This window comes from Tachyglossus aculeatus, chromosome 10, assembly GCF_015852505.1.
Source record: "Tachyglossus aculeatus isolate mTacAcu1 chromosome 10, mTacAcu1.pri, whole genome shotgun sequence".
NCBI lineage: Eukaryota > Metazoa > Chordata > Mammalia > Monotremata > Tachyglossidae > Tachyglossus > Tachyglossus aculeatus.
Genome location: NC_052075.1, coordinates 40,020,088 through 40,046,884, shown reverse-complemented (window position 1 = coordinate 40,046,884; position 26,797 = coordinate 40,020,088). Strand labels below are relative to the sequence as shown.

The following is a 26,797-nucleotide window of genomic DNA, read 5'->3' as shown; positions in this document are numbered from 1 at the left end:
CATTTCTAGTTTGGTTTGCTCCCTGCGTAATTTTTCTATATGGGGAAGCCATGTTGGCCTGACCTCTCAGAGCTCTCTCTGTCTCTAGACCTACTTTCTAGTGCCCCTTTCTCTCCTCTCAGCCTGATCCCGGTGAAGCATTACAACGATGATGAATAATTTAGATTTCTGACTCTAACAGGTTACAAACTTCTCTGCCCCTGAAAATAATCAGCTTGGATGTTTTCCTGTTTAGTGAAGCTCAACCAGATATCGGTTTATCTCAAGGAAGGTCTCAGGTGGCTTTGGGAAGGCTCAGGGACCAAAAAGCAGTCAAAGTTGGGCTACTTTGACAAATTCTTCAATTCTGCTTTTTTCTTGAAGTAGTTCTTGGCACTTCTGTCACTACCCCAGCCAAAAACACTACACTCATACAGTCATACCTCTCTCTTCTCTTTCATCTCTCTCCCTCCCTCTCTCTCTTTCTCTCCCTCCCTTTTCTCTCCCTCTTTTCTCACACACTTCCATTTCCACTTCCATTTCACATAATCCTCATGAGTTTCATTTAAACCCAGTTCTTTTGAAAATCTACAAATTCAAAGACATCTTTTTCAACCAATATCTTGCCTATCCCTTTCCCTATAAAATGTCTGTCAGAAGGAAGTTTTCTCAAAATGACTCAATATGACAGTGAGTCACTAGTTTAGAACTATACCACAAAAACTAAATTCTGCACCTCAAAGGTATTATCTGAATATGAATGAACATATGACTCCTTCTACTTTTAGACATCTTCTTTTTAGACCTAATACTGTATGGCCCATCAATGTATGATGATAATAATAATAATGGTATTTGTTAAGCACTTACTATGTATCAAGCACTATTCTAAGCACTGAGATAGCGCTTACCACTCCCATTCTGAATTTCCACCTGGTCTCACAGTCTGGGTAGGATGGGATAGGATTTAATCATCATTTTACAAATAAGGAAACTGAAGCACAGAGAAGTGAAGTGACTTGCCCAAGGTCACACAGCAGACAAGTGTTAGAGCTGGGTTTAGAAGCCAGGTCCTCTGACTTTCAAGCCAGTACTCTTTCCACTGGTTCATGATGCTTATCTAAGGTATGAAAGGAGAAAGGGTGAGGGTGTCAAGAATGTGTTCACAAGAGTCAAAAAATAATTCTGGGCTCTTTTTCTCCACTTTATTGAGCAGTTAGCCGCAAGCTTTACAGCTTCCAGTTCTGGACCATTAAAACCTCAAGAAGTGGATGTTCTTTTTAATGAATGTTCCATTCATGGTGTTAGATTAGAAGAACAATCCATTCTTTAAAAAAGAAATGTCTTGGGTTTAGAGTTGGATTGACACACCATGCAAGTGAATCCAAAAATGAAACAAACTGAACTTTTACCTTCCTGTTTTAGATTCCTTTCTCCTCCCTTCTCCCCTTCTTGAAAATCCCTCTTCAACAGCCATTCCACCCCGTTCCTCCAACCCCCATTACCACTAACGACAACAAAGTTCAGAAAAGAGGAAGAAGACATTCCTTCTTCCAACCTGATCACTTAAAGATAAATCCCCAAAAGATCGGCATTCGAAAATGTAATAGGAAAATTTCTCTTGAGGTTTTCTCTTTTCTGGAACCCAAAGGGGAGAGGGAAAGAAGGGAGGAGAAATAACAGTCTCTTACCTGTGCCACGGACCACCGCCTTGTTAATGAAGTCTGCATCCAGGCACTCCTGCTTAAGTGCCTTCTGATATCCTACGATAACAGGAACATACCCACCTGGTGCAGGGTGTGTGGAGGTGGGGTTGTGTTTGCAACTGCTGGTCTGTAGCCAAGGTAGCAGCGTAACTGATCAGGAGTTTACTGCCGTAGTTATCAGGGGATCTCTCTGCTCTCCAATATGGGCCAGATCTCAACCAGAGTTCTTCTAGATCAACTACTGCCCCAAAATGACCTGCCAGAATCCCAGTGGGGCAAGAGACTGCAAAATAGCACAGTGGAAATGATTTCCCATGACAGGCCAGCCAAGGAGAAGCACAAGGAACAACATCCGGAAGCACCTAACACCGTTGGTAGGCCAAAACTCTGGCAACTTAAAAGGCTTTGAAAAGTTTGCCAAGACCTATGGCTACCCAGAATGCTCTGTCTGCTCCTGTCTGTATGGGAGGTGCCCTGTCCCATCTCCTCCCCAATGACTGATTTTGTCTCCCTGTCTCCCTTCTTTTCTCCCTCCTTTTTTTCTCATCATTTTTTACCCTGGCCTAGCCCTCCCCTTCCCCTGTAGCTATCCCTCTCAGCTCTCAGCTTTCAGTATGTGCCTCTGGCCTCTACCCATGTCTGGGTCTTCTCCCTCAACCTCTTGCCCTCAGCACTGGGCCCTGGGAGCCTCACTGACCCCTGGCCCTCCCACCATTAGCCTCCCACCAGTATCCAGTAGTCAGGCCTCCTCCAGACCCCAAGCTTGTTCTTCCCCTTGGGTGGTCAGTGATGGCACTGCGTGGGACTACTGGACACCCAAATGCATGCAATACAACATACATCATACCAGGCCCACACTATAATGTAATGACATCATACAGAACGTTTCACAGAAATCCATTGGAAACTTGAGCATTTCTCCGGGTGGAATCCCTGATCCCCACTTTGCTCTAGAGCTTTTGCGCCCCTCTTCCAGTCCCCTCGAATTCAGGGACCACTTAGCTGTGGCAGAGGAAAGCTAGGTGTTTAAAAATCCATACACTACACATAAAGCCCTCCTGTGCCTTTCCATAGTAGGCAGAGGAGAGACCAGATGAAAACTGATCTGAAACTAGATGATTGGTTAGGTTACAAAATCCCTGAAGCCAAGGATCATACTGAATTATTTTACTGTACCTCCCAAGTGCTTAGTGTAGAGTTCTGCATTCAATAAGCACTCAAAAAATACCATTGACTGATTGACTGATTGAACACCCACTATAACTTCCCCTCAAATCCTATCCTGATTTCTTCTTTTCCCTCGACACCATGGATCCATCTGTCTCAATGGCCACCACTTCTCTTCCTCCCTAGTCTTAGCTCTGCCAGGCTGCCTATCCCATCAGGGTTAGTTGAAAACAGCAGCCTGACATTCAGCGGAGAAAATACACTCGAGAGGAAAGTCAGACAGAGGTCAGATAACACCCAAACACTGCACACAGATAGATAGGGCAAGTACCAGCCATGCTCTTTACTCCAGAGTGATTGGCGGCTGACAAAGCAATGCCAGCAATGTCAGCTGGCGGCAATAGACAGTGAGTCCCTGTTTTTCTCCCCCAAATCTTCAGCTTCTCCATGCATCTGCTGCTTGGTTCTGGCTCTGAACAAGGTGTTCTTCTCACTCCTCCTTCATACTCTGGCAGTCCCAGAGAGCTGGAATGTTATTTGCCTACACAACTTGTGGGGGGTTGCATAATGCCACTTTCTTCCATGGCTGGACTACCTTCAACCAGCAGGCCGAGCTAATTCTTATGATGCCAGGATCTGGATAGAGTTTCCGCAGGTGGGAAGGAGGGGTCTTGAGAATGGTAATATCCCTGGAGATGTGCTTTTAATCAATCAGTAGAATTGATTGAGCACTTACTCTCTGCTGAGCACTGTGTTAAGTGCTTAGAAGGGTACAGTAGAGTTAGTAAAAATGATTCCTACCCTCAAGAAGCTTACAATCCCGCAGAGGAGACAGACAGACAGACAGTTTGGGGAAGCAGGAGAGTTTGAAAACATGGACATAAGTACTGGCTTTTGCAGGGGTGACAAAGGTATCAGAGTCAGACAAGCCATTGTAGAATACACCAAAAAAATCACAAACCCATACAAAATTCCAGTGTCAGATTTCAACCAATTAATCCATGAATGGCATTAATTGAACTAAGTGCCTGGGAGACTATAGTACAACAGAGTTAGCAGACACGACCCCTGCCTTTGAGAAATTTACAATCTACTCAGGGAGACAGACATGAATGTAAATTTCAGATAGGGGAAAACAGCACGGCTTAGTGGAAAGAGCATGATTTAGGAGTCAGAGGTCGTGGGTTCTAATCCCTGCTCCACCACTTGTCAGCTGTGTGACTTTGGGCAAGTCGCTTCACTTCTCTGTGCCTCATTTACCTCATCTGTAAAATGGGGATTTAGACTGTGAGCCCCAAGTGGGACAACCTGATAATCCTTTATCTACCCCAGCTCTTAGAACAGTGCTTGGCATATAGTAAGCACTTAACAAATACCGTCACTATTATTCTTATTATTGTTATAGGGGAAGATATCAATGTTAAAGGCTGGAGCAAATGAAAATTGGTTTTAGCACATTGGATCTTCCTAACTGTTGCTTTAGTGTTTGGGTGATTGAATGGATGAGAGTTAAGCACTCTGACTCTGGGCTTGTCTACACTAACAGGCAACAGTTTCACATTTTATCACCATAAACTGGAAGGATCATCAGTGTTTGTTTATTTTGAATTTGTTTTAGGATATTGTTGAGTGCTTACTATGTGCCAGGCACCATACTAAGCACAGGGGAACATACAAGATAATTGCACATGGGACTCACAGCTTTAATCCTCATTTCACAGAAGAGGGAACTGAGGCACAGGGAAGTAAAGTGACTTGGCTAAGGTCACACAGCAGACAAGTGATGGAGCAGAATTAGAACCCAGATCTTTTGACTCCAAGGCCCATGCTCTATCCACTAGATCACTAATGCAGAGTTTTCTTTGAGGACTTTAACTGTGTGTGAACTGTCTTCCCTATTAGATTGTAAACTCTCTGGGAGAAGAGATTGGGTCTTAATCAATCAGTAGTATTTACTGAGCACTTTCTCTGGGCAGAACACTGTACTAAGTATTTGGGAGAGTACCATAGAGATAGTAGACAAGATCCCTGTCCTCAAGGAGCCTTCAATCTAGTGAGGAACATGGAAACTAAAATAAAGTCCAAGGAGAAGAAACAGAGTTGAAAGATATGTAGATTGGGAAGCAGTGTTGTTTAGTGGAAAGAGCATGAGTCAGGGAGTCAGAGGACCTGGGTTCTAATTCTGGCATCACCATTTGTCTGCTACGGGACCTCAGGCAAGTCACTTAACTTCTCTGTGCCTCAGTTATCTCATCTGTAAAATGGGGATTAAGATTATAAACCCCATGTGGGATATGGACTATGCCCAACCTGATTATCTTGTATCTTCCCCAGCTGTTAGTACACTGCCTGGCACATAGTATGTGCTTAACAAATATAATTAAAAAAAACTGTCTTAGTTTACCCATTCCTACATCCCAGAAAGGGGTGGTATTTATGAGATTTAGGTTTCCTTCATATGTCCTATATGGAAACTTTGTTTTCTCAAACTGGGTCCAATTCTCTCAATCCAAAGACCCAGAGTTTCCCTGGGATCTCTAGGCTCAAGACAAGAGTGACTGTTATGGATAGCGAAAGAAACAGTTAATCTATCAGTGATATTTACTGAGTGCTTACTGCATGTACTGCAGAGTACTTTACTAAGTGCTTGGGAGAGTACAACAGAACTACTAGCGGACACATAATGCTGGGGAAACCAAGAAACTGAATGGATTGTTTGTTCTCTGTAAGTGGCATTCATCTCAAACAAATGCCAGTGGGAAGGACAGTAGATTGATGAATCCATAGTACCCTCCACTGAGAGGACTATCACTCTAATACTGTAATGGTGATGCTTAGCCCAGGGAAACATTATTACTGGATAGAGGAATTCTTGTTGCCCTAAGCAAGTGTCTACTGGGAAATCTGAATTTGGAATATGATATCTGGATCCAAGACCAAGTTATGAGTCAGGAGTTTCTGGGGAAGAAGCTGACAAAGAGGAGCAGATTTGAGTAGGCTTGTTAAGTTATTCCAGCTACACCATGACACCCTTTAAGTTTGGAAGAGTCAGGACATATTTCAATTTCTAATTGGATTTAACAATTAAAAATAGCCACCCACACGAACCTTGGAACTGTCTTCCTTGAAGTCTCTTGTCTTTACACTGCCTACTCATAGCTTCTGCTACTGCAATCGGGAACTCAATAACTACATCAAAGGGAATATATGCTCTCTAATAGTTACTGTGAAATATTTACACAATGATTGGCATAATTTTCGTAACCCCTTAATTAGTTCTTTGGCCTGCAAATTTCTTCCCTAGTCCTGAAAATGCTTCCATGTCTCTGGATGCTTTTAGGAGGCACATTGCTCTGACAGGCTAATTGAAATTATTTTTAACGGTGGAAATGGACACCATCCTTAATTAAAGAATGTGTAAGTTACACTTCACGACAGCCTGCTGAAAAACACAAGCCAGTGAGGATTCACAATCCACTTAGTCTCCCCAGACCCCGTGAAGATGGTTGAACCGACCACACATTTGTTCTGCAGCAAGTGAAATGAGAGCCGTGGATATATGTTTGGCTTCTTGTTCAGTTCCTCAACGTGATGCAGCTGTTCAGTTCTCCCAGATAATGTATCAGATTCTCAGAGAAACAGAAACATAATTACATAGTAACATGTCTCCCCCCTTCTGACCCTGCCTCCTTATAAAACCAGAAAACCATTAGTGAAAGCTAGTCGGGTGGAAGAAAGGACATGTTTCTTTAGGAAACCACTGACTGCTTAAATGACACAGGCAATCACGTAATTTTTTTCCCACTTCCATTGGTAGCAGGAATCCCTTTTTATAATCGTCTGCAGCATATCAAGTTAACACAGATAAGTAACACAGTAAGCACAGATAATATTTTTCTCAGCTCATCCATCTTAGAAAGAACGAAAGACCGAAGCTGAAAAGGGCAAGGATACCAAAATGTATTTAGGCCCACATTTTTGCTGATGTTTGCTTCTTTAGAACCATGCTTACAATAAGTCATGTGGCAGGAACTGATTTGTACCCTATGACCAATTCAAGTCCCACTGCCTTTAAATCAATCAATGGTATTTATTGAGCACTTACTGTGTATAGAGCACTGCACTGTTTGGGAGAGTACAATATTAGAGTTGGTAGACAGCCAACATGAAATACCATTTTAAGATATAATAGAGTTGAAAACAATATTCCCTTAACAAAAGCCATTTACAGAATTAGCAAAAGATTTTTTTTCCCCAATCCACCTAAAGACCTGAATATTACACTCTCAAGGCTCATTTAACAATTCCAAAGAAGTACACAGAGGAAAAGAGGCATAGTTAAGGAAAAAAACACATCACTCTTTTCAAATTATGACAGCTTCAGCCCTTGCCCATATAGATCATATTCCTTAAATAAGATATAGCCTTTGATGAGGGGTGGTACAGGAAGCATCTCAATTGATTCTGGTCTCCACAGCCTCTTTACTCCCACAAGTCTCCGTATTTTCAGCCGACACAAATGCTTTAACGAACAGGGGTTCTCTAAAAACAATAGAAACCCCCCCCAAATGAAGAAAAATTTAAATTGTTATTTGGCGAATGAATATGAAGCAGATTTATAATCTCTGAATTACCTGCATTGCAGTGACTTTTACCTCTTTGATAAGCATTATCTGGACTACTTTCAATATAATGCAATTTTTTTAGAGTAATTGCAAGTGCTTACTATGTGCCAGACACTGTACTAAACACTGGTGAAGACACAAGATAGTCAGGCTGTTCACGCTCCCTGTCCTACCTAATCCTTGTCTCTGCCCCACATAGGGCTCTGAGTCAATCTCCATTTTATAGACGAGGTAACTGAGGCACAGAGAAGTTAAGTGACTTGCCCAAGATCACACAGCAACTAGGATTAGAACACAGCTCCTCTGATTCCCAGACCTGTGTTCTTTCTGCTCAGCCATGTTGCTTGTTTTTATTTTAATCCCTAATAAATACACCCTAATAAACATGCCTTGCTTTATTGAAGTGAAGAAATGGTGATTGTCAGTAACAAAGAACATGCTTCACCTGATTCAAACACAGTCAAATTATATACAATGATGGCAGCTACACCTGATTTATTGTGCAGTGAGAGTTCACAGACCAGTTTAGTGCTTCCTATTTTAAGAACAACTAGCTCACTCCCCAGCCTAAGAATTGGTGATACGTCTGTCTCACCATCTTCTCTGCTTCTGCCTCTGTTTCTCTGCGATTCTTCCATCTGTGTTTATGTCCTCTGCCCTGCTCACAGTAAGCCCTTAATAAATACTACTGATTGATTAATGTCCCTTTTCTCTTTTGGTTTCTGTGGTTTTGTCTTTGCCTTCATTGTTGCCTTTGACTCTTTCTCTTACTGTCTCTCTCTTTGCGTTTTCACTACCTTGAGTCTCAAACAACCAATCAATGGTATTTATTGAGCACTTATTGTGTGCAAAGCACTGTACTAAACACTTAGGGGAGTACAATACAATAGAGTAGATAGGCCTGATCCCTTCCCACAGGGAGCTTACAGACTAAGAGGTACAGGCATTAAAATAAATTACGGATGGATAAGTACTTAAGTAGGACTGGGGGTGGGGTGTGCTTAGAACACTGTACACTGAACACTGTAAGCACATAGTAAGCACTTAACAAATGCCATTATTATTATTATCATTATTATTAATGAATAATGGCATTTGTTAAGTGTTTACTATGTGTGAAGCATTGTTCTAAGCGCTGGGGAGCATACAAGGTGATCAGGTTGTCCCACGTGGGGCTCTCAGTCTTCATCCCCATTTTACAGATGAGGTAACTGAGGATCAGAGAAGTTAAGTGACTTACCCAAGGTCACACAGCAGGCATGTGGGGGAGCTGAGATTAGAACCCATGACCTCTGACTCCCAAGCTCGTGCTCTTTCCACTGACCCACACCGCTTCTAAAGTGTAGACCGTTTCTCTGGATTTCTGCTTTGTCTTTCCATTGGCATCTCTGTCTGAAACACTGTTTCTTCCTAAGCATCCATCACTATTTATTGATGGCCTACTGAGTGTGAAGCATTGCACTAAATGCTTGGGAACATATATTAAAAATAGAAGGTGCAGTACCTGCCCTTGAGGTCTAATCATCTAATGGAGGGGATTTCAATCAAATGTCTTTGTTTTTGTTTTGTCTGCATTTCTGTTCGTGTGGATCTTTGATTTCGTTGCCCATCCCAGAATGAGTGGCAGAGGAGGTGCAAGGGCAATTAGTTGCAGAAACCGATAGTACATGGCTCTCTAGGTCCGGAAGAAGTGAATTAAGGAATGGAACAATTGCAGTAAATCAATCAATGGTATTTATTGAGTACTAACTATGTGCAGAGCACTGTTCTAAGTGCTTAGACAAACAACAAAGGAGTTCTGCTCCCTAATCCTTCCCCTGGATTGGGGCAATCTGCAGGAGGAGCAGGCCATCCACTGGTTTATTAGTTCAAGTCACCACCTAAAATCTACCCTGCCTGGCTCCATTTTTATTAGTGTTTTTACACTATTAGGAAGGACTTAGCCTTGTCCCCACTTTTAGCCTTTTTAAGTGATAGATAGGGTCAATTGTTTGATATGACATTTACTTATTGACTCCCAGGACCATACTCATTATCTGGTAATTGGTGTTTACACGCTGAAGTTCAAGAAATATTTGGATGGCCTACCATCTGCTTGTCAGGATCGCCCCAAATTAGTTGGTGGGCAATTCCCCTTCATACTAAAGACTTGCTTTTTTCAAATCAAGTTATTTTTTCACAGATGACTTTCTCTCACTTCCCTTTTGCTTTGGTGTAACTCAAATTGCACCTAAAATGGACGAATTTTCATTACAGACCAAAAAAAACCCCTCACCACAGATTATATCATTTACAAACTTCCACAGAAAGTGGTGTGCATAAATAACAAACTGACAGACAATTAGATATAAAAAGAACAACCTTAGCTCACTTGTTTCAAAGAATTCATTTTGGGGAAAATAATTTTTGGGAACTAGTGATATCTACAAGCAGGAATCTCATCAAATGCTATCAAATGAGAAGGAGGGTGGCTTAGTGGTTATTAGGATGGGTCTGGGAGTCGGAAGGACCTGGGTACTAATCCCAGGTCCACCACTTGTCTGCTGTGTGACCTTGGGCAAGGCACTTCTCTGTGTCTCAGCTACTCATCTGTAAAATGGGGGTTAAGACTGTGAGCCCCACTTGGGACACTGACTGTGCCCAACCAGATTAGCTTTTCTCTACCCCAGTGCTTAGTACAGTGCCGGGCACCAGTCAGTGCTTAACAAATACTACAAAAAAAAAGAGCTGTGGTGCTTCTTATTATGTATTCTAGAGAGTAGTAAATACTGGGAGAGTCAGAAGTCACCACTTTCTTCCTTGGATGATATTTGCTAAGGCAAAAACCCAAACCTTCTTGAAGATGGAACAATATGTGGAGCTGACAATTGTACTGAACACAACATCAAGAATCAATCCGTCATATTTGAGCACTTACTTTGTGTTCTGCATTAAGCGCTTGAGGGAGTAAAGTCTAGCTTACAGACTAGACACAATAAAGAAAATTCAAAGCTAAGGTCAATTATGACGTTAATGTTGTTAATGTTTAACTCAAGAATCTTAGGTACCCGATTAATTGCAATGAAGTACAGGTTTCACAGGCAAAGCACAGTTACCTAGAATTTGTCGGATATCCGGCCATTCTTTCTGAACCTCCAGCGCTGTCTTCAGTTTAGTACACAATGGTACATAATCTGTGTAATCTATCAAAATTCGAATGACGTGTCCCACAAGATGCTTCATCCAGGGGACTGTAATAAACTCACAGAACTGAAAGAATGAAGAATAACATTTTAGATATTTAAAACTCCCTGGGTACAAAACATCAAGCCATTTGGCTTCCAAGAAGTTACAAAAGGTCTTTTGACCAATTGGACTGGGAATAGGTACCTCAGGAATTCTCATTTCCAAACTCCAAATCATTAGATGACTCTTCCCCAGGCAGAGCTCTGAAGGTAGTATGAGCTCCGTTTTAAAAAGAAATAATCAATCAATCAACCAATGGTATTTATTGAGTGCTTACTGTGTGCAGAGCACCACACTTGAGAGAATACAATCAACAGAATTGGTAGACACTTTCTCTGCCCACAACAAGCTAAAAGTCTAGACAAGAAGACACACAGTAATATTAATGTTACATATATGTATACATGTGCTGGGGCTGAGGGTGGGTTGAATATTTAGGATATAGATCCAAGTGCATAGATGATATGGGAGAGAGGGGGTCAGAGGAAAGAGGGTTTAATCAGAGAAACCTCGTGGAGGAGATGTGACTTAAATAAGGCTTTGAGAGTGGAGAGAGTGGCGGTTTGTTATATATGGAGGGGGAGGGAATTTCAGGCCAGATGGAGGCTATGGGAAAGGGGTTGGTGGTGAGATAGATGAGATTTGGGCACATTGAGTAAGCTGGCACTAGAGGAATGAAGTGGACAGAATGGGATGAAGTGGGAGATCAGTGAGGTAAGGTAGGATGGGATGAGCTGTTTGAGTGCTTTAAAGCTGATGGTAAGGATTTTCTGTTTGATGTGCAGGTGGATGGTCAGCCACTGGAGGTTCCTCAGGAGTGGGGAGACATGGGCTGAATTTTTTTTCAGAATAATGATCCATGCAACAGAGTGAAGTATGGATTGGAGTTGGGGTTTGGTGGACAAGAGACAGGAAGGTCAGTGAGGAGGCAGATGCAGTACTTAAGGTGGGATAGGATAAGTGCTTAGAGGTCTGAAGGCGGTATGAGATCCATTTTGAGAGGAAATGTTGAGCTGGGGAACAGAAATTAGGCTTCAGTTTAATCCTCTATTCCTGCCCTTCTCCTGCATCACATTTTGGACAAGAAGTTTACACCAAATTGTTTATCTTTCAGCATGATAATTCATAAATAGCGTTATCATTTTGCAGAAGACCAGGAAGAAAGGCTATATTTTCCTCCCGCTGAAGTTAAAGCAATTCACAACCCATGTGGACACCACTATTTTTTGGAAAAAAAAAAAGGAAGATGATGGCCAACTTCCTTTCACCTTTCACTAATCTTTATTCAAATAACCTCCACAAATCTAGACATTCCCACTCTTCTTGCCTTGCTTCAGTTCAAAATAGATAAAAAGGGACTTCCTTTTCTTTGTTTCTTTTTATATTTTCATGTCTTTGAGAGTCAAAGGACCGAGAAATAGCCTTCCTTCCTTCCTTCCTTCTCATGTATATGTTACAAGCACTGCACTAAGCATTGGCATTGGGATAGTTATAATGCATTCAGATAAAGTCCCTGTCCCTGGTGGGGCTCACAATCTAAATGAGAAGGAGAACCCCATTTTACAGATGAGGAAACTGAGGCATATAGAAGTTAAGGGACTTGCCCAAGGTCACACAACCAGCGAATGGCAGAGCCAGGATTAGAAACCAGGTCCCCTAACTCCCAGGCCCGTGCTCTTTCCACCAGACGATACTGCTTTTCTAAGATATCTTCCAAGGCACAGTTACTTTCATTTTGGAGTCACTTGTCTGTAAGCAATTCTGAAAGGATAAACTAGATTAAAGAAGAAGATGATAAAATGGAGAAAAATAGAGGGAACCTCACTTACCGGATTATCTTTTATTACACTAGATGTCCATCCTGGAAGGATCTCCTCTTCTATTGAAGACCAGACAAACGAATTTCCAAAGATGTCCCCATGCATGCAGTCAAAGCACATCTCCACCTGATAGCCATTATTTAACAAAAGTCTTAGCATCACCTCATCAGCCAACGCATACTGAATGGCACTTGGGAAGCGGGTGTCATTCACGAGCATGAAATAACAATTGACATTGGCTCCGTGAGACAGCAGAAGACGGACAATTTCATAGTGTCCGGCTCTCACAGCCACTAGGAGGCAGTTGAGGGGGTCTTGGTTTGGATCTGCCCCAGCTTTCAGGAGAGTCTCAGTGCAGAGGATGTCATTGTTGGAGACAGCAAAAAACAGGGCAGTCTTCCTCCCGTCATCATAGTTCTCCGCAACGTGGTCAGCCAGGAGGGAATCGACATTGAAGCCATTTTCAATAAGCAGTTCCAGGCACTGCACGTTCTGGCCTTCTGCTGCTGAATGAACTGGACTCAATCCACTTTTCTGGATTGCGTTTTGGGATGTGACAGGAATGAGATATTTCAAGGCCCTGAGAAATCATCAAATAAACATCCATGGGGTGGGGAGAAGGAAAAAACTAACTTTCTTACAGTTCAGAACAAATCCCACAGACCGCTCTAACTTCTGCCTTCTTTCCCTATATTCTAGACCTGAGGGATTGGGGCCCTGTCTCACACTCTATTAAGGCTTTCTAACCTTATATAGGATAATGTTCTATCCAGTAAGGTTGGGATAATTTTTGGCCTGGGATTCTTTGTTCTTTAATGACTCCCATCCTGGAAAAACCACCTCTTTTGTCAACTGGATGATATTTGCCTCTAAGCAATTAGGCATCCTGCCTTTGGCCTCGAGCTCCCTCCCCCTTCATATCCAACGGACTCTGACTCTCTCCACCTTCAAAGTCTTACTAAAGTCACATCTCCTTCAAGAGGCCTCTGCCAACTAAGCCCTCATTTCCCCTACTCCCTGTCCCTTCTTCTTCTTCTCCATTGCACTTGGATTTGTACCCTTTATTCACCCCACCCTCATTCCCACAGCACTTAGGTACAAATCCATAATTTCTTTTAATGTGTGTCTCCCCCTCTAGACTGTGAACTCATTGTGGGCAGGGAACACATCTACCAAATCTGTTATATTGAACTCTCCCAAGTGCTTTATCTCCCAAGAGCTTAATACAGTGCTCTGCATACAGTAAGCATTCCATAAATAAAATTGATTGATTGATTGGTCAAGAATGTAAGAACATTGGTAATACCATTCCTGGGTCTAAACCAATGGTCCATAATAGTAGTAATAATAGTGATGATATTTGATCAGTGTTGACTATGTACTTGGCAGCCTTCTAAGCACTGGGTTAAATAGAGCTCAGCAGCCAATGGCTGCCCTCAACCCTAAGACCCAAACCCCATCCTAGCCCTTCACCAGAGATATGTCACCAGAACCGGAAACCAATGTCACTTCCTCTCACCAAAATGCAAAATTCCCACCATCACCTTCCCATGCTATCTGACCTTAGGGTCTTGATCCAAGTAGGAGGGAGAATAATTGGGCTATTCAATCCAAGACCACGTTCTTGTCTCTGTCAGTGACACCAGGACACTTGAGACACATCATTTGATGGTTGCCTCCTGGCTATACATCTTCCCGATGAGGGAACCTACCTTCCCTGACTTATTCCCTCTCTGTGCCTCACTTTCCCCCTACTGAAAAATGTAAGACTTTGTTAAACATAAGAATCTGAGAATAAAGGAGCAATGTCATATTAACTTAACAGCAGCATGGCTTAGTGCAAAGAGGCTGAGCTTGGGAGTCAGAGTTCATGGGTCCTAATCCCGGCTCTGCCACTTATCAGCTGTGTGACTTTGGGCAAGTTACTTAACTTCTCTGTGCCTCAGTTACCTCATCTGTAAAATGGGGACTGAGACTGTGAGACCCACATGGGACAACCTGATTATCTTGTATCTACCCCAGCGCTTATAACGGTGCTTGGCACATAGTAAGCACTTAATAAATACCATCATCATCATCATAATGGAGATCTCTCCTTGAATTCTTAACCTGAAAAGGATGAGAAATCACATCTCATGAAAGGAATGTTTGCTCCATGTGTCTCTTTATATATATCTAGTGATGGTATTGAATTATTACATGATCCACCTCAGCTGGATATTATTTTAAGATGGATTGTCCATTAAACTGATTGATTGCAGGAGCCAATTCCATGCAGGATCAGCCGTGTTTCCAGTAGTTTATAGTTACAGACCTTGCCATATAACAGATTCATTTTAGCCTAGAGGTGTTTGAGTGACATAACGAGAGCTAGATCTCTTTCAAGGGTATCGAATGTGATTTTAACACCTTGCTCAAGGCTGCACACCCTGCCGGCACTCACCAAATACCTGTGGATGAAGAACGTGATGGTGTTGATGAATTTATGAACACTAGGAGGGAATCCAAATGAACTCCAGTTATGGCAGTATCCATTTAACTTTGCTACTGTGGCTGTTGATGGAGCCCGAGCCAAACAATTTGCTAACTTGACTTTTTGTGTGTGGAAGGCGTGTTGGATTACACACACCATCTTCCATCTCAGGATGAGTGCTGAGTAGCTTTTCGTTAACTACTGAGGAGATGAAGCCATATTTACAGATAAAATTCCTTCAGCTCTCAGTGCATTCCCAAAACAGAAACAAACCCTTCTTTGAGCAGAATCCTTGAGAGGTTTGGTGAGAACTGCAAAATTCTGAGACTTGGGGTCCCCACGCCTTACTCACAGGTAATGTCCCTCGTAGGCGGCTCGATGGATAGGGAGATGGCCAGCCTTGTTGGGGACATTGCCACTCCCTCCGTATTCCAACAAAAGAGAAATACAGTCTGGATTGCCACCTCCTGCTGCCTCAAACAATACTGATGCTCCATCATCTGCCAAAGCAAAAACATCACCACCTAGAAGAAAATGCAAAGCTATGTAAGCTCCTAATCATAATAATTATGGTATTTGCTAAGTGCTTACTATGTGCCAGGGACTGTACTAAGCACTGGGGTGGATACAAACAAATTGGGTTGGATAAAGTCCCTGTCCCACATGGGGCTCACAGTTTCAATCCCTATTTTACAGATGAGGTAACTGAGGTGCAGAGAAGTTAAGTGACTTGCCCAAGGTCACACAGAAGGCAAGTGGCGGAGCCAGGCTTAAAGCCCATGACCTTCTGATTCACAGGCTAGTGCTCTATTCACTACGCCATGCTGCTTCTCACTACGCAATGTTGCTTCTCACTATGACATGCTGCTTTTCACTATGTCATGCTGCTCCTCATGGGCAGAGAAAATGTCTGTTAATTCCAGCATATTGGACTTTCCCAAGAGCTTAGGACAGTGCTCTGCACATAGTGAGCCCTCAATAAATACAACTGATTGATTGATTGATTGACTGATTGACTGAATAAAAAAAATTATACTTTGTTTTTATATTTTTATTATTTTTTTTAAGCACTTAATCTGTGCCAAACACTCTTCGACACAGACCCTGTCTCATGTCAGGTTCACAGTCTAAGCATAGATAATGGACCCACATTTTACAGATGAGGAAACTGAGACCCAGTTGCCCAAAGTCCCACAGCAGGCAGGTGGCAGAGCTGGGGTTAGAGCCCAGTTTCCCCAATTCCCAGGGCTGTGCTCTTTCCCTTAGGCCATGCTGCTTCTCTGTGCTTTTATTTTTCCAAAGGGCTTCCTCATCACTTATCCCATCATACCCTCACAACATCCCTATCTCAAATGTCTGTTCTACAGATGGGGAGGCTCAAGGACTTGATTAAGTCAGCCAGGAGGTCAAGGGTGAAAAGCTAAAACCTGAACTCTTCTAACTTTCCACTAAACCACTCCCAGTGCAAAGAAGCTTGGAGAACACTCCCCTGTTTAAAAAATTTCATGAAATTGTATTCCCTCTAGAGCAGGAGATTGATAATGGGCATTTGAATTACATTAATCATGAAACTATAGCATCAATGGGCCAAAAAGGATAAAAGAGGTCACTGTGGACAGGGAATTTGACTGTTTATTGTTACATTGTACTCTCCCAAGCACTTAGTACGGAACTCTACACACAGTAAGCACTCAATAAATATGACTGACTGACTAGAGTCCATTCTTCTGCCTCCCAGCGGACAAGCCGAGACCATTCCCAGTCAGGGAGTGTTATCATTTTATAAGGACTATGCCAGTTCCCCTCTACTTGTTCCAACTGTAAGACCCTACCACATACCTTTATGGATGAGATGTTCTAGCACATCACTGTGACCAAACTCTGCAGCAACTCCCAGGGGTGTGACCCCAAATCCATCCCGCAAGTGGACATCACCCCCACTTTTCAGAAGCAGAGCAACTATGTCTCTGTGGCCTTGCTTGGCCGCTTCATGCATCACAGACCATCGCTTGACACATGGCTGGTGGAGACTGCTGTTATGCTTAATCAGAGTGGACACCATATCATAAGAACCCCTTCGGACAGCTTGACAACATTGAAAAAGAAAAACAAGTCTGCATTAGGGTATCTTATTGCAACCATTCTGCAAAGTTTCCATGAAAAAGATCATCCAAGTTCCCCACAACCAACTAGAAATGTCCCTTTCAATTCTCACCCTCCTTCTTCTTCTAGTTAAATATCTGAGACATTGACTCAGAGATAAGAGCTGGTCAAACTATCACTACCTGCTCTTCAAGACAAAACACTTTTCTTCGAAAAGGCCTTGGTGTCAACCTTGAGGTCATCCTTGACTCCGCTCTCTCCTTCACCCCTCACATCCAATTCATCACCAAAACCTGCCAGTCTCACCTCCGCAACATCACCAAGATCCGCCCCTTCCTCTCCATCTAAACTGCTACTTTTCTGGTTCAATCTCTCATCTTATCCCGACTGGATTACTGTATCAGCCTCCTCTCTGATCTCCCATCCTCCTGTCTCTCCCCACTTCAGTCTATACTTCACGCTGCTGCCCAGATCATCTTTGTGCAGAAATGCTCTGGGCATGTTACTCCTCTCCTCAAAAATCTCCAGTGGCTGCCTGTCAACCTACGCATCAAGCAAAAACTCCTCACTCTCGGCTTCAAGGCTCTTCATCACCTTGCTCCCTCCTACCTCACCTCCCTTCTCTCCTTCTACAGCCCAGCCCGCATCCTCTGCTCCTCTGCCACTAACCTCCTCACTGTACCCCATTCTCGCCTGTCCCGCCATCGACCCCCAGCCCACATCCTCCCTCTGGCCTGGAATGCCCTCCCTCCACACATCCACCAATCTAGCTCTCTTCCTCCCTTCAAAGCCCTACTGAGAGCTCACCTCCTCCAAAAGGCCTTCCCAAACTGAGGCCCCTTTTTCCTCTCCTCCTCTCCATCCCCCCCATCCTACCTCCTTCCCCTCACCACAGCGCCTGTATATATGTACAGATTTATTACTCTATTTTACTTGTACATATTTACTATTTATTTTGTTAATGATGTGCATTTAACTTTAATTCTATTTCTTACGACGACTTGACACCTGTCCACATGTTTTGTTTTGTTGTCTGTCTCCCCTTTCTAGACTGTGAGCCCATTGTTGGGTAGGGACCATCTTTATATGTTGCCAACTTGTACCTCCCAAGTGCTTAATACAGTGCTCTGCACACAGTAAGCGCTCAATAAATACGATTGAATGAATGAATGAATGAAAGGCCAGATTTTTCTGGAGAATGCTTGCTCAGCAGAAAGACAGAATGACTTACACGCAAAGTCTATGAGGGTACCTAAAATCCTCTGAGTTTTGGTCAAGTTGTATAGTTTCAAGAGTTACTTATTAGCCCTGTAATCAATCAATCAATCTATAGCATTTACTGAGTGCTTACTGACCCTGGACTGTCACTGGGTTAATCAGGAGCTGAGAATGAGTAGCTAAATAAGGTTTGGTTGCTATTTCCCATGGAGCTACAGAACCAAGTTAGATCGGTGAACCACAGTGGAGATGGATGAACTGTAGTAGCGGATGGACAGGACTCCAGCAGAAACAAAAGAATAGAATGAATTTGAATAGCTGTTGTGGCTCAATTTGTTCAGGTCAAGCTCAAATTGGAGTGTGGCAGGTCTTCTCACCCTTTCTCCATACTTCCCTTCATCTAACAAAGTCTCCCTGAGCTCCAACACCTGAAATAGCTTCATCTTCCATTTCTCTAGTCCTTTCCCAGGTCTTTGGTGCTACCGCGTTTCAAAAATCCAAGGATAGTGACAAAACTGATACACTGTGTCCCCTCCTGATGCTTGATGAAATGCCACCAGAATGTTGGGACTCCCCCTGGGTCAGACCCACAACAGGAAAACCAGATGGCCTTGGTCTCATAACAAGTAATAGGTTCAACTCCATTCAGCACTCCCAGGGTGAGGAAAGGGCTTATTTTTAACCAGTGCCATTAAGATCTAGAAACAGCTGGAGAGTCTAACTGAATTCTGGAGGGTGGTACCCCAACAAAGCCTTCTTCACCCATCCACTCTCTGTAAGGAGAATAATAATATGAATAATAGTGGCATTTGTTCAGCATTTACTATATGCCAAGCACTGTTCTAAGCACTAGGGTAGATACAAGTTAATCAGGTTGGACACAATCCTTGTCCCACACGAGGCTCACAGTCTAAGGGGAAGGAAGAACAGGTATTGAATCTCCATTTTACAAATGAGAAAACTGAGACATAAAAAAGTTAAATGACTTCTCCGAGCTCACACAGCAGGCAAATAGCAGAGCTGGAATTAGAACCCAGGTCTCCTGACTCCAAGGCCCATGATCTTTGCATTAAGCCATGCTACCTCCCCATATCTCCTCTGAGAATGACCTCATGCAGCAAGCCTCAACATCCAGTCACCAGTAGTTGTGGAATGTGAGCTGTGCCCCTAGGAAAACAACTCTTGCTAAGGATCCCGGCATCGGCAGGAATATCCCGGGAAGAGTCCAGAGCTAGATTTCTGAAATTGCTTTTTGCAGACTGAAGGCATTTTTGTAGCGTTGTGACTTATTAGGAAATGTCAGCAAATATCAGGCTTGATAACCTTGCAGCATTGAAGACTTACTTCACTTAGTGGTTTGGAGTTTCATTTTTCCAGCAGATTGATTTCTTCAGAATATGTTAAGGAGTTTTTCTTTAAATAAATCTGTTGAAAATAGTTCCTGGCATTTAGCTCAGATGACTAATAGCCATATTCAAAGGCAAATTAATTTTTCAAACAGCCTGGGTTAATGCAAGATCTTTACTGCTTAAATGGACTTCATTATGCCACTAAGTGAAATATACTGATTCCCCACTGCAATACTTTTCTTTTGAGCAAGAAGAGGGAACTTTAGAAGCTCCTGTAGACTGTAAGCTCTTTCTGGGCAGGGATAGTGACTCCCAACTCTAATGTATTGTACTCTCCCAAGCGTTTAGCATAATGCTCTGCAAACAGTAAGTACTGATTGATCGACAGATTGAAGTTTAACACATTCACTAGTGCCATCTAGTCCCTAGGGAAGAATTCATGGCCTCCATGATCTGTGGGGCAACAACCAATCAGTCAATCAATCATATTTATTGAGCGCTTATTGTGGTGCAGACCACTGTTCTAAGTGATTGGGAGAGTGCAATACAACAGAGTTGGTAGACACATTCACTGCCGTAAGGAGCTTACAGTCTAGAGGGGGAGACAGACATTAACATAAATAAATAATTTACAGATATGTACATAAGTACTTGTGGGGCTGAGGATGGGGCATAAATGTGTGGCTCTCTCTCTGAGGCAAAGTAAGGAAGTGGCTAGTCTCTGCCTTCTGGATATTATTGTCCCAACCTTGAACTTTCTGCCCTTAAAGCAGAAAGGGGAATCAATCAATCAATCGTATTTATTGAGCGCTTACTGTGTGCAGAGCTCTGTACTAAGCGCTTGGGAAGTACAAGTTGGCAACATATAGAGACGGTCCCTAACCAACTGTGGGCTCACAGTCTAGAAGGGGGAGACATACAACAAAACAAAACATATTAACAAAATAAAATAAATATCTTGTAACTACGGTGGAGCTTAGGACAGTGCCTGGCACATAGTAAGCACTTAACAAATACCATCATCACATGAGTGGAAGTGAGGTTTTGGTGTGGCGAGTGATTTAGCATCGCTTGAAATCTAGAAGTATAGGGAATGAGTTCTGCTTCTGTTGTATTGTACTCTCCCAAGCTCTTAATACTGTGCTCTCTGCACATAGTAAGCGGTTAATAAATACCATTGATTGATTGAAACAAGAGGAGGAGAAGGGCTGCAGAGAACACCTGGAGCAGAGGTTGTGGGTTCTAATCCTGGCTCCGCCACCTATCAGCTGTGTGACTTTGGACAAGAGAAGCAGCATGGCTCAATGGAAAGAGCACGGGCTTGGGAGTCTGAGTTCATGGGTTCTTAACCCAGCTGTAGCGCTTGTCAGCTGTGTGACTTTGGACAAGTCACTTAACTTTTCTGTGCCTCAGTTACCTCATCTGTAAAATGGGGATTAAGACTGTGAACCCCACGTGGGACAACCTGATCACCTTTATCCCCCCCAGTGGTTAGAACAGTGCTTGACACATAGTAAGTGCTTAACAAATACCATCATTATTATTATTCATATTACTCTTCCAAACTCTCAGTACAGTGCTCTGCACACAGTAAGTGCGCAGTAAACACCACTGATAATGATGATGATCCTGGCTCCATCGCTTGCTTCAACAGTCAGCCTCCATCCAGGAGAGGGCTGGGTTGATCTGAGGTGGGCGAGAGCTGGGGGACAGGAGGGGGCATGTCAATGGTTAGACCAATCCCAAAGGAGGTTGAGAAGCTGTTACCAATCAGAAGAGGGGTTTCTCCTTTGCCGTTTTTGGTGTTGGGCCAAACTCCCTTTTCCAGCAAGGTCGTTACGTTTCCCACCAGACCAGAGTTGATTGCCAAAGTGAGAGGCGTTTCTCCATCGCAGGTCTTGAATTCCCAGAGGGATTTGTAAGAGGCTGAGTGGACGGCATTCAGGGGGATGAAGACAAAAACAATATTCACTTGAAGCACAGTATCAGTAATGTTCCCTGTCATGTCAGCACATTTAGGTTACCCATCACGCAACACGCGCACACACACTTCAAGGGAGTATCAGTCACAGGTGCCAACTCCGTGAGGGTGATAGCTGGGGGCGAAGGGTGTGGGATTAGGGGGGAGCCCCCACAGTTTTGGCAACTGGTCTCCCAGCCTCACTTGCCTCAGATCTCTGACAAGACCCAAGAGTTTCCAATCAGAACTGGAAGAGCCCCAAACAGTGGCTTACTGGACTGCTAGCTCCTCGAAGTCCACTGTCCCCCCCTCCTCCTATCTGCAGTCCCCTAGAATCTCTGACCCCTCTACTCCTGCCCTCAGATGAAAAGCTGTCACCTACAGGATCAGTGCAAATCCCATAAATCTGGCTGAATAATATTTAGGGCTCTCTAGTTTCATAATTTTCTCAATCTGCAATTGTTTCCTGAGGCCTGAGGTTTTCTGAATAAGTGGCGTTAAAAGCTCTGAGGGGTTTGCTGCTTTTCTAGAACTCCGAGAGGCAGCATGACCTAGTGAAAAGACCAGAAGACCAGGAGCTGGAAGGCCTGGATTCTAATCCCGGCTTCTGCCACTTGCCTGCCATGTGTCCTTAGTACGGTGCTCAGCACACAGTAAGCGACTATTAAATATGATTGATTGATTGATTGATCTTGGACAAGTCATTTAACTTCTCTGTACCTCTGCATCCTCATCTGTAAAATGGGGATAAAAGACCTACTCTCCCCTTCCCCTTGGACTATGAGCCCTATGTAGGGCAGGGACTATGATTTATTGGATTATTTTGTATCTATCCCAGTGCTTAGCATATAGTAAACACTTAACAAAAGCTGACATAATCATTGAACAACATCATCCTGCTCTGCTTTGCTTTGCTCTTGCTTTCTGTTGAGCTGGGGTCAACTTAGTCGCTTCTACTGTACCCTGTGTCTCCCTGGGGTGGGCCAAATTGTGTGGAGATTTGGTGTGGGCGATGGGAGCTCCGACTCACTCACCATCCAGAACTATTTCAAGGATCTGCTGAATGGGCTGTACGGCTGCTTCATGCAACGGGAACCATCCTCTGTCATCAGCTTCATCCAGAGCATATTTATATTGCGTACAGCCCTGTAGTTCAAGGATTTGTCCTAAGTGAGACATACACATTTGGTAGTAAATAATAGCTCGCAGAAAAGCAAATCTTTTATTTCCAGCCAGACATGTTTATCTGAATATACCTTGTTTTATGGCTTCTACAAGTTTTCTGTTTTGGTCACTGGTAGGTACAAACCTATTCAATGGAAAACATAAAGCAGTTAAATTGTAAGTTTCATTTATGGCATTTCAACCGTCAAGCATTCTGAGAAACTGTGTTTTTACTGGGTTTTTCACACATGTTGCTCATGAGAGTCTGTGGCACTGATTGATTTGTTAATCATCCACCAATTTCTATAGCCATCTCAAAGGAGAGGGTTGTGGGTGTATTTTGGGACAGATACTAGCATCTGGAGTCCTGGGGACTGGGGACTGTGGCCTGCAAAGTTGTGCTCCTCTTTTTATTTTGTTAATATGTTTTGTTTTGTTCTCTGTCTCCCTCTTCTAGACTGTGAGCCCACTGTTGGGTAAGGACTGTCTCTATATGTTGCCAATTTGTACTTCCCAAGCGCTTAGTACAGTGCTCTGCACATAGTAAGCGCTCAATAAATACGATTGATGATGATGACTTGGGGTTAGGGGTGGGGAGCGATGTCAGAGGGATCTAACTGAGCAGCGTGGCTCCATGGAAAGAGCATGGGCTTTGGAGTCAGAGGTCATGTGTTCAAATCCCAGCTCCACCAATTGTCAGCTGTGTGACTTTGGGCAAGTCACTTAGCTTCTCTGTGCCTCACTTACCTCATCTGTAAAATGGGGATTAAGACTGTGAGCCCCCTGTGAGACAACCTGATCACCTTGTAATCTCCCCAGTGCTTAGGACAGTGTTTTACACATAGTAAGCACTTAATAAATGCTATTATTATTATTATTATTGTTAACTGGCCCACATGGGCTCCACCAGTCCTCTCACCAGGGTCCCCGGCTCCAAGTCTCTCTCTCCACTGTCCCCCTGGATTACCACCTTCCTGTTTGGGTGGTGAAACACTGTCATGCAGAAAACTTGAGCAAGACAAAGTGGCCACTGGGAGCCCTAGTGAATATGACACTAATGGACACATATTCCATCACATGTATTACGCTGGGCATGCAACATAATGGAATGACTTTGTAGGCGCCATTTCGTAGAAGTCTTTCTGATGCTACCTGAACCTAGAGGGATTATCCAGGAGGAACTTCCCAAGCCTCCATGAACCTGGCACTGTTTTTTTGTCATGGGCATCAGTGGCAGGATCCAATAAAACAAAACCAGCCACAAATGCATCCGGCGCCATATCTGTCCTGGAAAGGCCATAGACCGACTGAAATCCAGACCACCCAGTATAAAACCTGACAAATAACCATTCTAGACTGAAGGCAGGGATCCAAGCCGCTTTGTATATTTCAAAAATTACTTATGGCCCCAAATGTTCAAATGGAGTGATCTGAATTGTTTTAAATAAATAACTGAATTTATTCAGAAAGCAGTATTTGAGGGTTTGTTTTCCCTGATGTACAAGCATAGTGTGGAATGGGTTGGCTGTTACACATGCCTTTTCAGCCACACCTGCTCTAACAGATTGGACCTCAGTAGAGTCATCCCGAAAAACTAAAGATAGTTCTCCTCGTCTCTCTCCTCCCCATCTCTCTCTCTCTCTCTCTCTCTCTCTCTCTCTCTCTCTCTCTCTCTCTCTCTCTCTCTCTAATATATATACATGTATACATATATATATGTATTTATACAATATCCCCAAAATATCCAGCCCCTCTGCTTTTATTCATTCTATTCTAGCGACTGATAGGTCTCATCCATTTTTCTTTGTAACTTCTTTTCGTTTTCGATTTACAAAGGATGTACAGCATTTCACCCTTTCATTATTAGTCATCTGGTTGAGCAGATGAGTCATATTGTACCCATTTTATAGATTAGGAAATTGAGCCACAAACAGACTGTTTAGGCTATGATGAGCTAGTGTTTAGGTTATGATGGGCTACTGGTAAAAAGGGAACTGGAATCCTGAGTCTTGTGGACTTCTACCTCCAATTCTTTTCCAAACTGACTGTTCATGTGGAAATTGTGAAACGCTCCCTCCATCCCCTTGTATCCCTGACACATTCATAATATGAACAGATGACAGTTTATACATTTGCCACTTTCCAATTGTGTGCTTCAAGGGCAGGATAACACCAAGGCCTAGCTTAAAAACCATGGACCTGGGAGTCAGAAAGACCTGAGTTCTAATTCCAGCTCTGCCTCTTATCTGCTGTGTGACCTTGAGCAAGTCACTTCACTTCTCTGGGCCTCAGTTACCTCATCTATAAAGTGGGGATTAAGAATGCGAGCCCCGTGGGGGGCATGGAATATGTCCCACGGATTAGCTTGTATCTATCCCAGTGTTTAGTACACTGCCTGGCACATAGTAAGCACTTAACAAATGCCATTAAAAAAATAGAAAGAGGAACATGAAATCATCTTGTGAATGCAATGTATATGTTTCTTTTAGGCAGTCAAGTCTAGATGCTTTTCTAAACAACAGAAAAAATATTTCCAACCATTCTACATAAGGGTGCTGCTCTGAAGGAGAGGGTATTTTTCATCCATTTTAGCTGACAGATCATCACTCGCAGTTGCCTCACTTGGGCTATTACCTTCCAGAATAAAGTGCAGTTTCTGGCTTGCTGGCTTCAATGGCATCTTGAATACTAAGCTGAATGCCATAGGAGGTTAGGCAGTCTTCTTCAGAACTGTCATTTTCCTCCATGTCTTCGTATCATGTGGAGAGAGATCATTTTGCTAGTGTCAGCATGTGACCATCAATCACTTGTATTTACTGAGCTCTTACTATATGCAGGACACTTTACTAAGAGCTTGGGACAGTACAGCACAACAATATAACAGACACATTCCCTGCCCACAACAAGCTGACAGTTTAGAGGGGGAAACAGAAAGTATAAATAAATAAATTACGGTTATGTACATAAGTGTTGTGGGGCTGGGGTGGGGAGTGAGAGGTAAATAAAGGGAGCAAGTGACAGAGAGTAGCATTTATAGTTAACAAGACAGTATTAAAGCTGCAAGATGATTGGCTAGAAAGGTATTCGTTCTTCTTCTCTCATCCTCCCAACAAACCCAAGGAAGCCCCAACAGGTGGCCTGAAGCCAAATCAATGTCACAAGAAATTTAGGGAACAAAAATGTGCCAAGTAGGTCCCCTGTGTGTAATTTCTTTTTTAATACAGAAATAAGAATTAAATGCCAATTACTTGTCCCTCCGTCGACTGCGCAGGCAGGTGTTGTACTCTTGGGAGAGAGGGAGGGGTTTGTTTCTACTCTCTTCCTCCCTACTCTTGACCTCTTCTGATGTTGCTCCTACCAAAGCTCTTCAGTTACTCCAGTGGGGCCCCTTAATGCTTGAAAACCTGAGAGAAAGAGAGAGAGAAAGAGAGGGAGAGAGAGAGAGAAAGGTGAGCCAGAGGCAGCATGAAAGAATAGAAGCAATGACTCCTTCCAAACCACCTCTCTCCTTATAGTCAGTATCTCACTGGGAGAAGAGGAATTTCACAAGTCCTCCAGTATAATCTCGTTCTCAGGTGATTCTTGGGGCAAGGGAGATTGAGGGAAAACTGCAAATAGAATCAACTGACAGATTCCCTGGTATGTCCAATAGCCCCATGGGACACTGGCAGATTTTGATATCTTGAGATTTACAAGATGGAGGTTGCCCCTGAAGGAAGACAGAAAAAGGAAAAATTTATAAAATGGTCACAAATGCCTACTTCCATTACTTTCAATCAATTAATAGTATTTATTGAGCTCTTACTCTGTGCTTAGCACTCTGCTAAGATCTTGGAAGAGTATATAGTAGACTAGATTATAAGGTCCTGAGACTAAATGGGGCTATAAATAAAGGGAGCATATTAGGGTGATGCAGAAGAGAGTGAGAGAAGAAGAAATGACATCTTAGGGATGGATTCTTGGAGGAGATGTGCCTTCAATATGACTTTGAAGGGCAACCACAAAGGC

General features: G+C 43.1%; 1 protein-coding gene across 1 annotated transcript; it reads right to left on the bottom strand.

Moving 5' to 3' along the window:
* Positions 1-7,216: 7,216 nt before the first annotated feature.
* Positions 7,217-25,536, bottom strand: ASB15 (ankyrin repeat and SOCS box containing 15). Its single transcript, XM_038753158.1, has 9 exons — positions 25,424-25,536; positions 22,882-22,934; positions 22,660-22,791; positions 21,433-21,591; positions 16,835-17,080; positions 15,348-15,519; positions 12,532-13,102; positions 10,573-10,726; positions 7,217-7,394 (listed from the first exon to the last, which is right to left on the bottom strand). Exons 1-9 carry the CDS (start codon positions 25,534-25,536, stop codon positions 7,222-7,224), a joined length of 1,773 nt encoding a protein of 590 aa, XP_038609086.1. The 3' UTR covers positions 7,217-7,221.
* Positions 25,537-26,797: the final 1,261 nt, after the last annotated feature.

Coding starts and splice junctions, on each gene's coding strand:
- ASB15 (XM_038753158.1), bottom strand. CDS start 25,536: ATGGAGGAAAATGACAGTTCTGAAGAAGACTGCCTAACCTCCTATGGC. Junction 15,520..16,834: donor AGAACATCTCATCCATAAAG/GTATGTGGTAGG, acceptor ATTTTCTTCTAG/GTGGTGATGTTTTTGCTTTG. Junction 7,395..10,572: donor GGATATCCGACAAATTCTAG/GTAACTGTGCTT, acceptor TATTGTTTTTAG/AGAACCCCTGTTCGTTAAAG.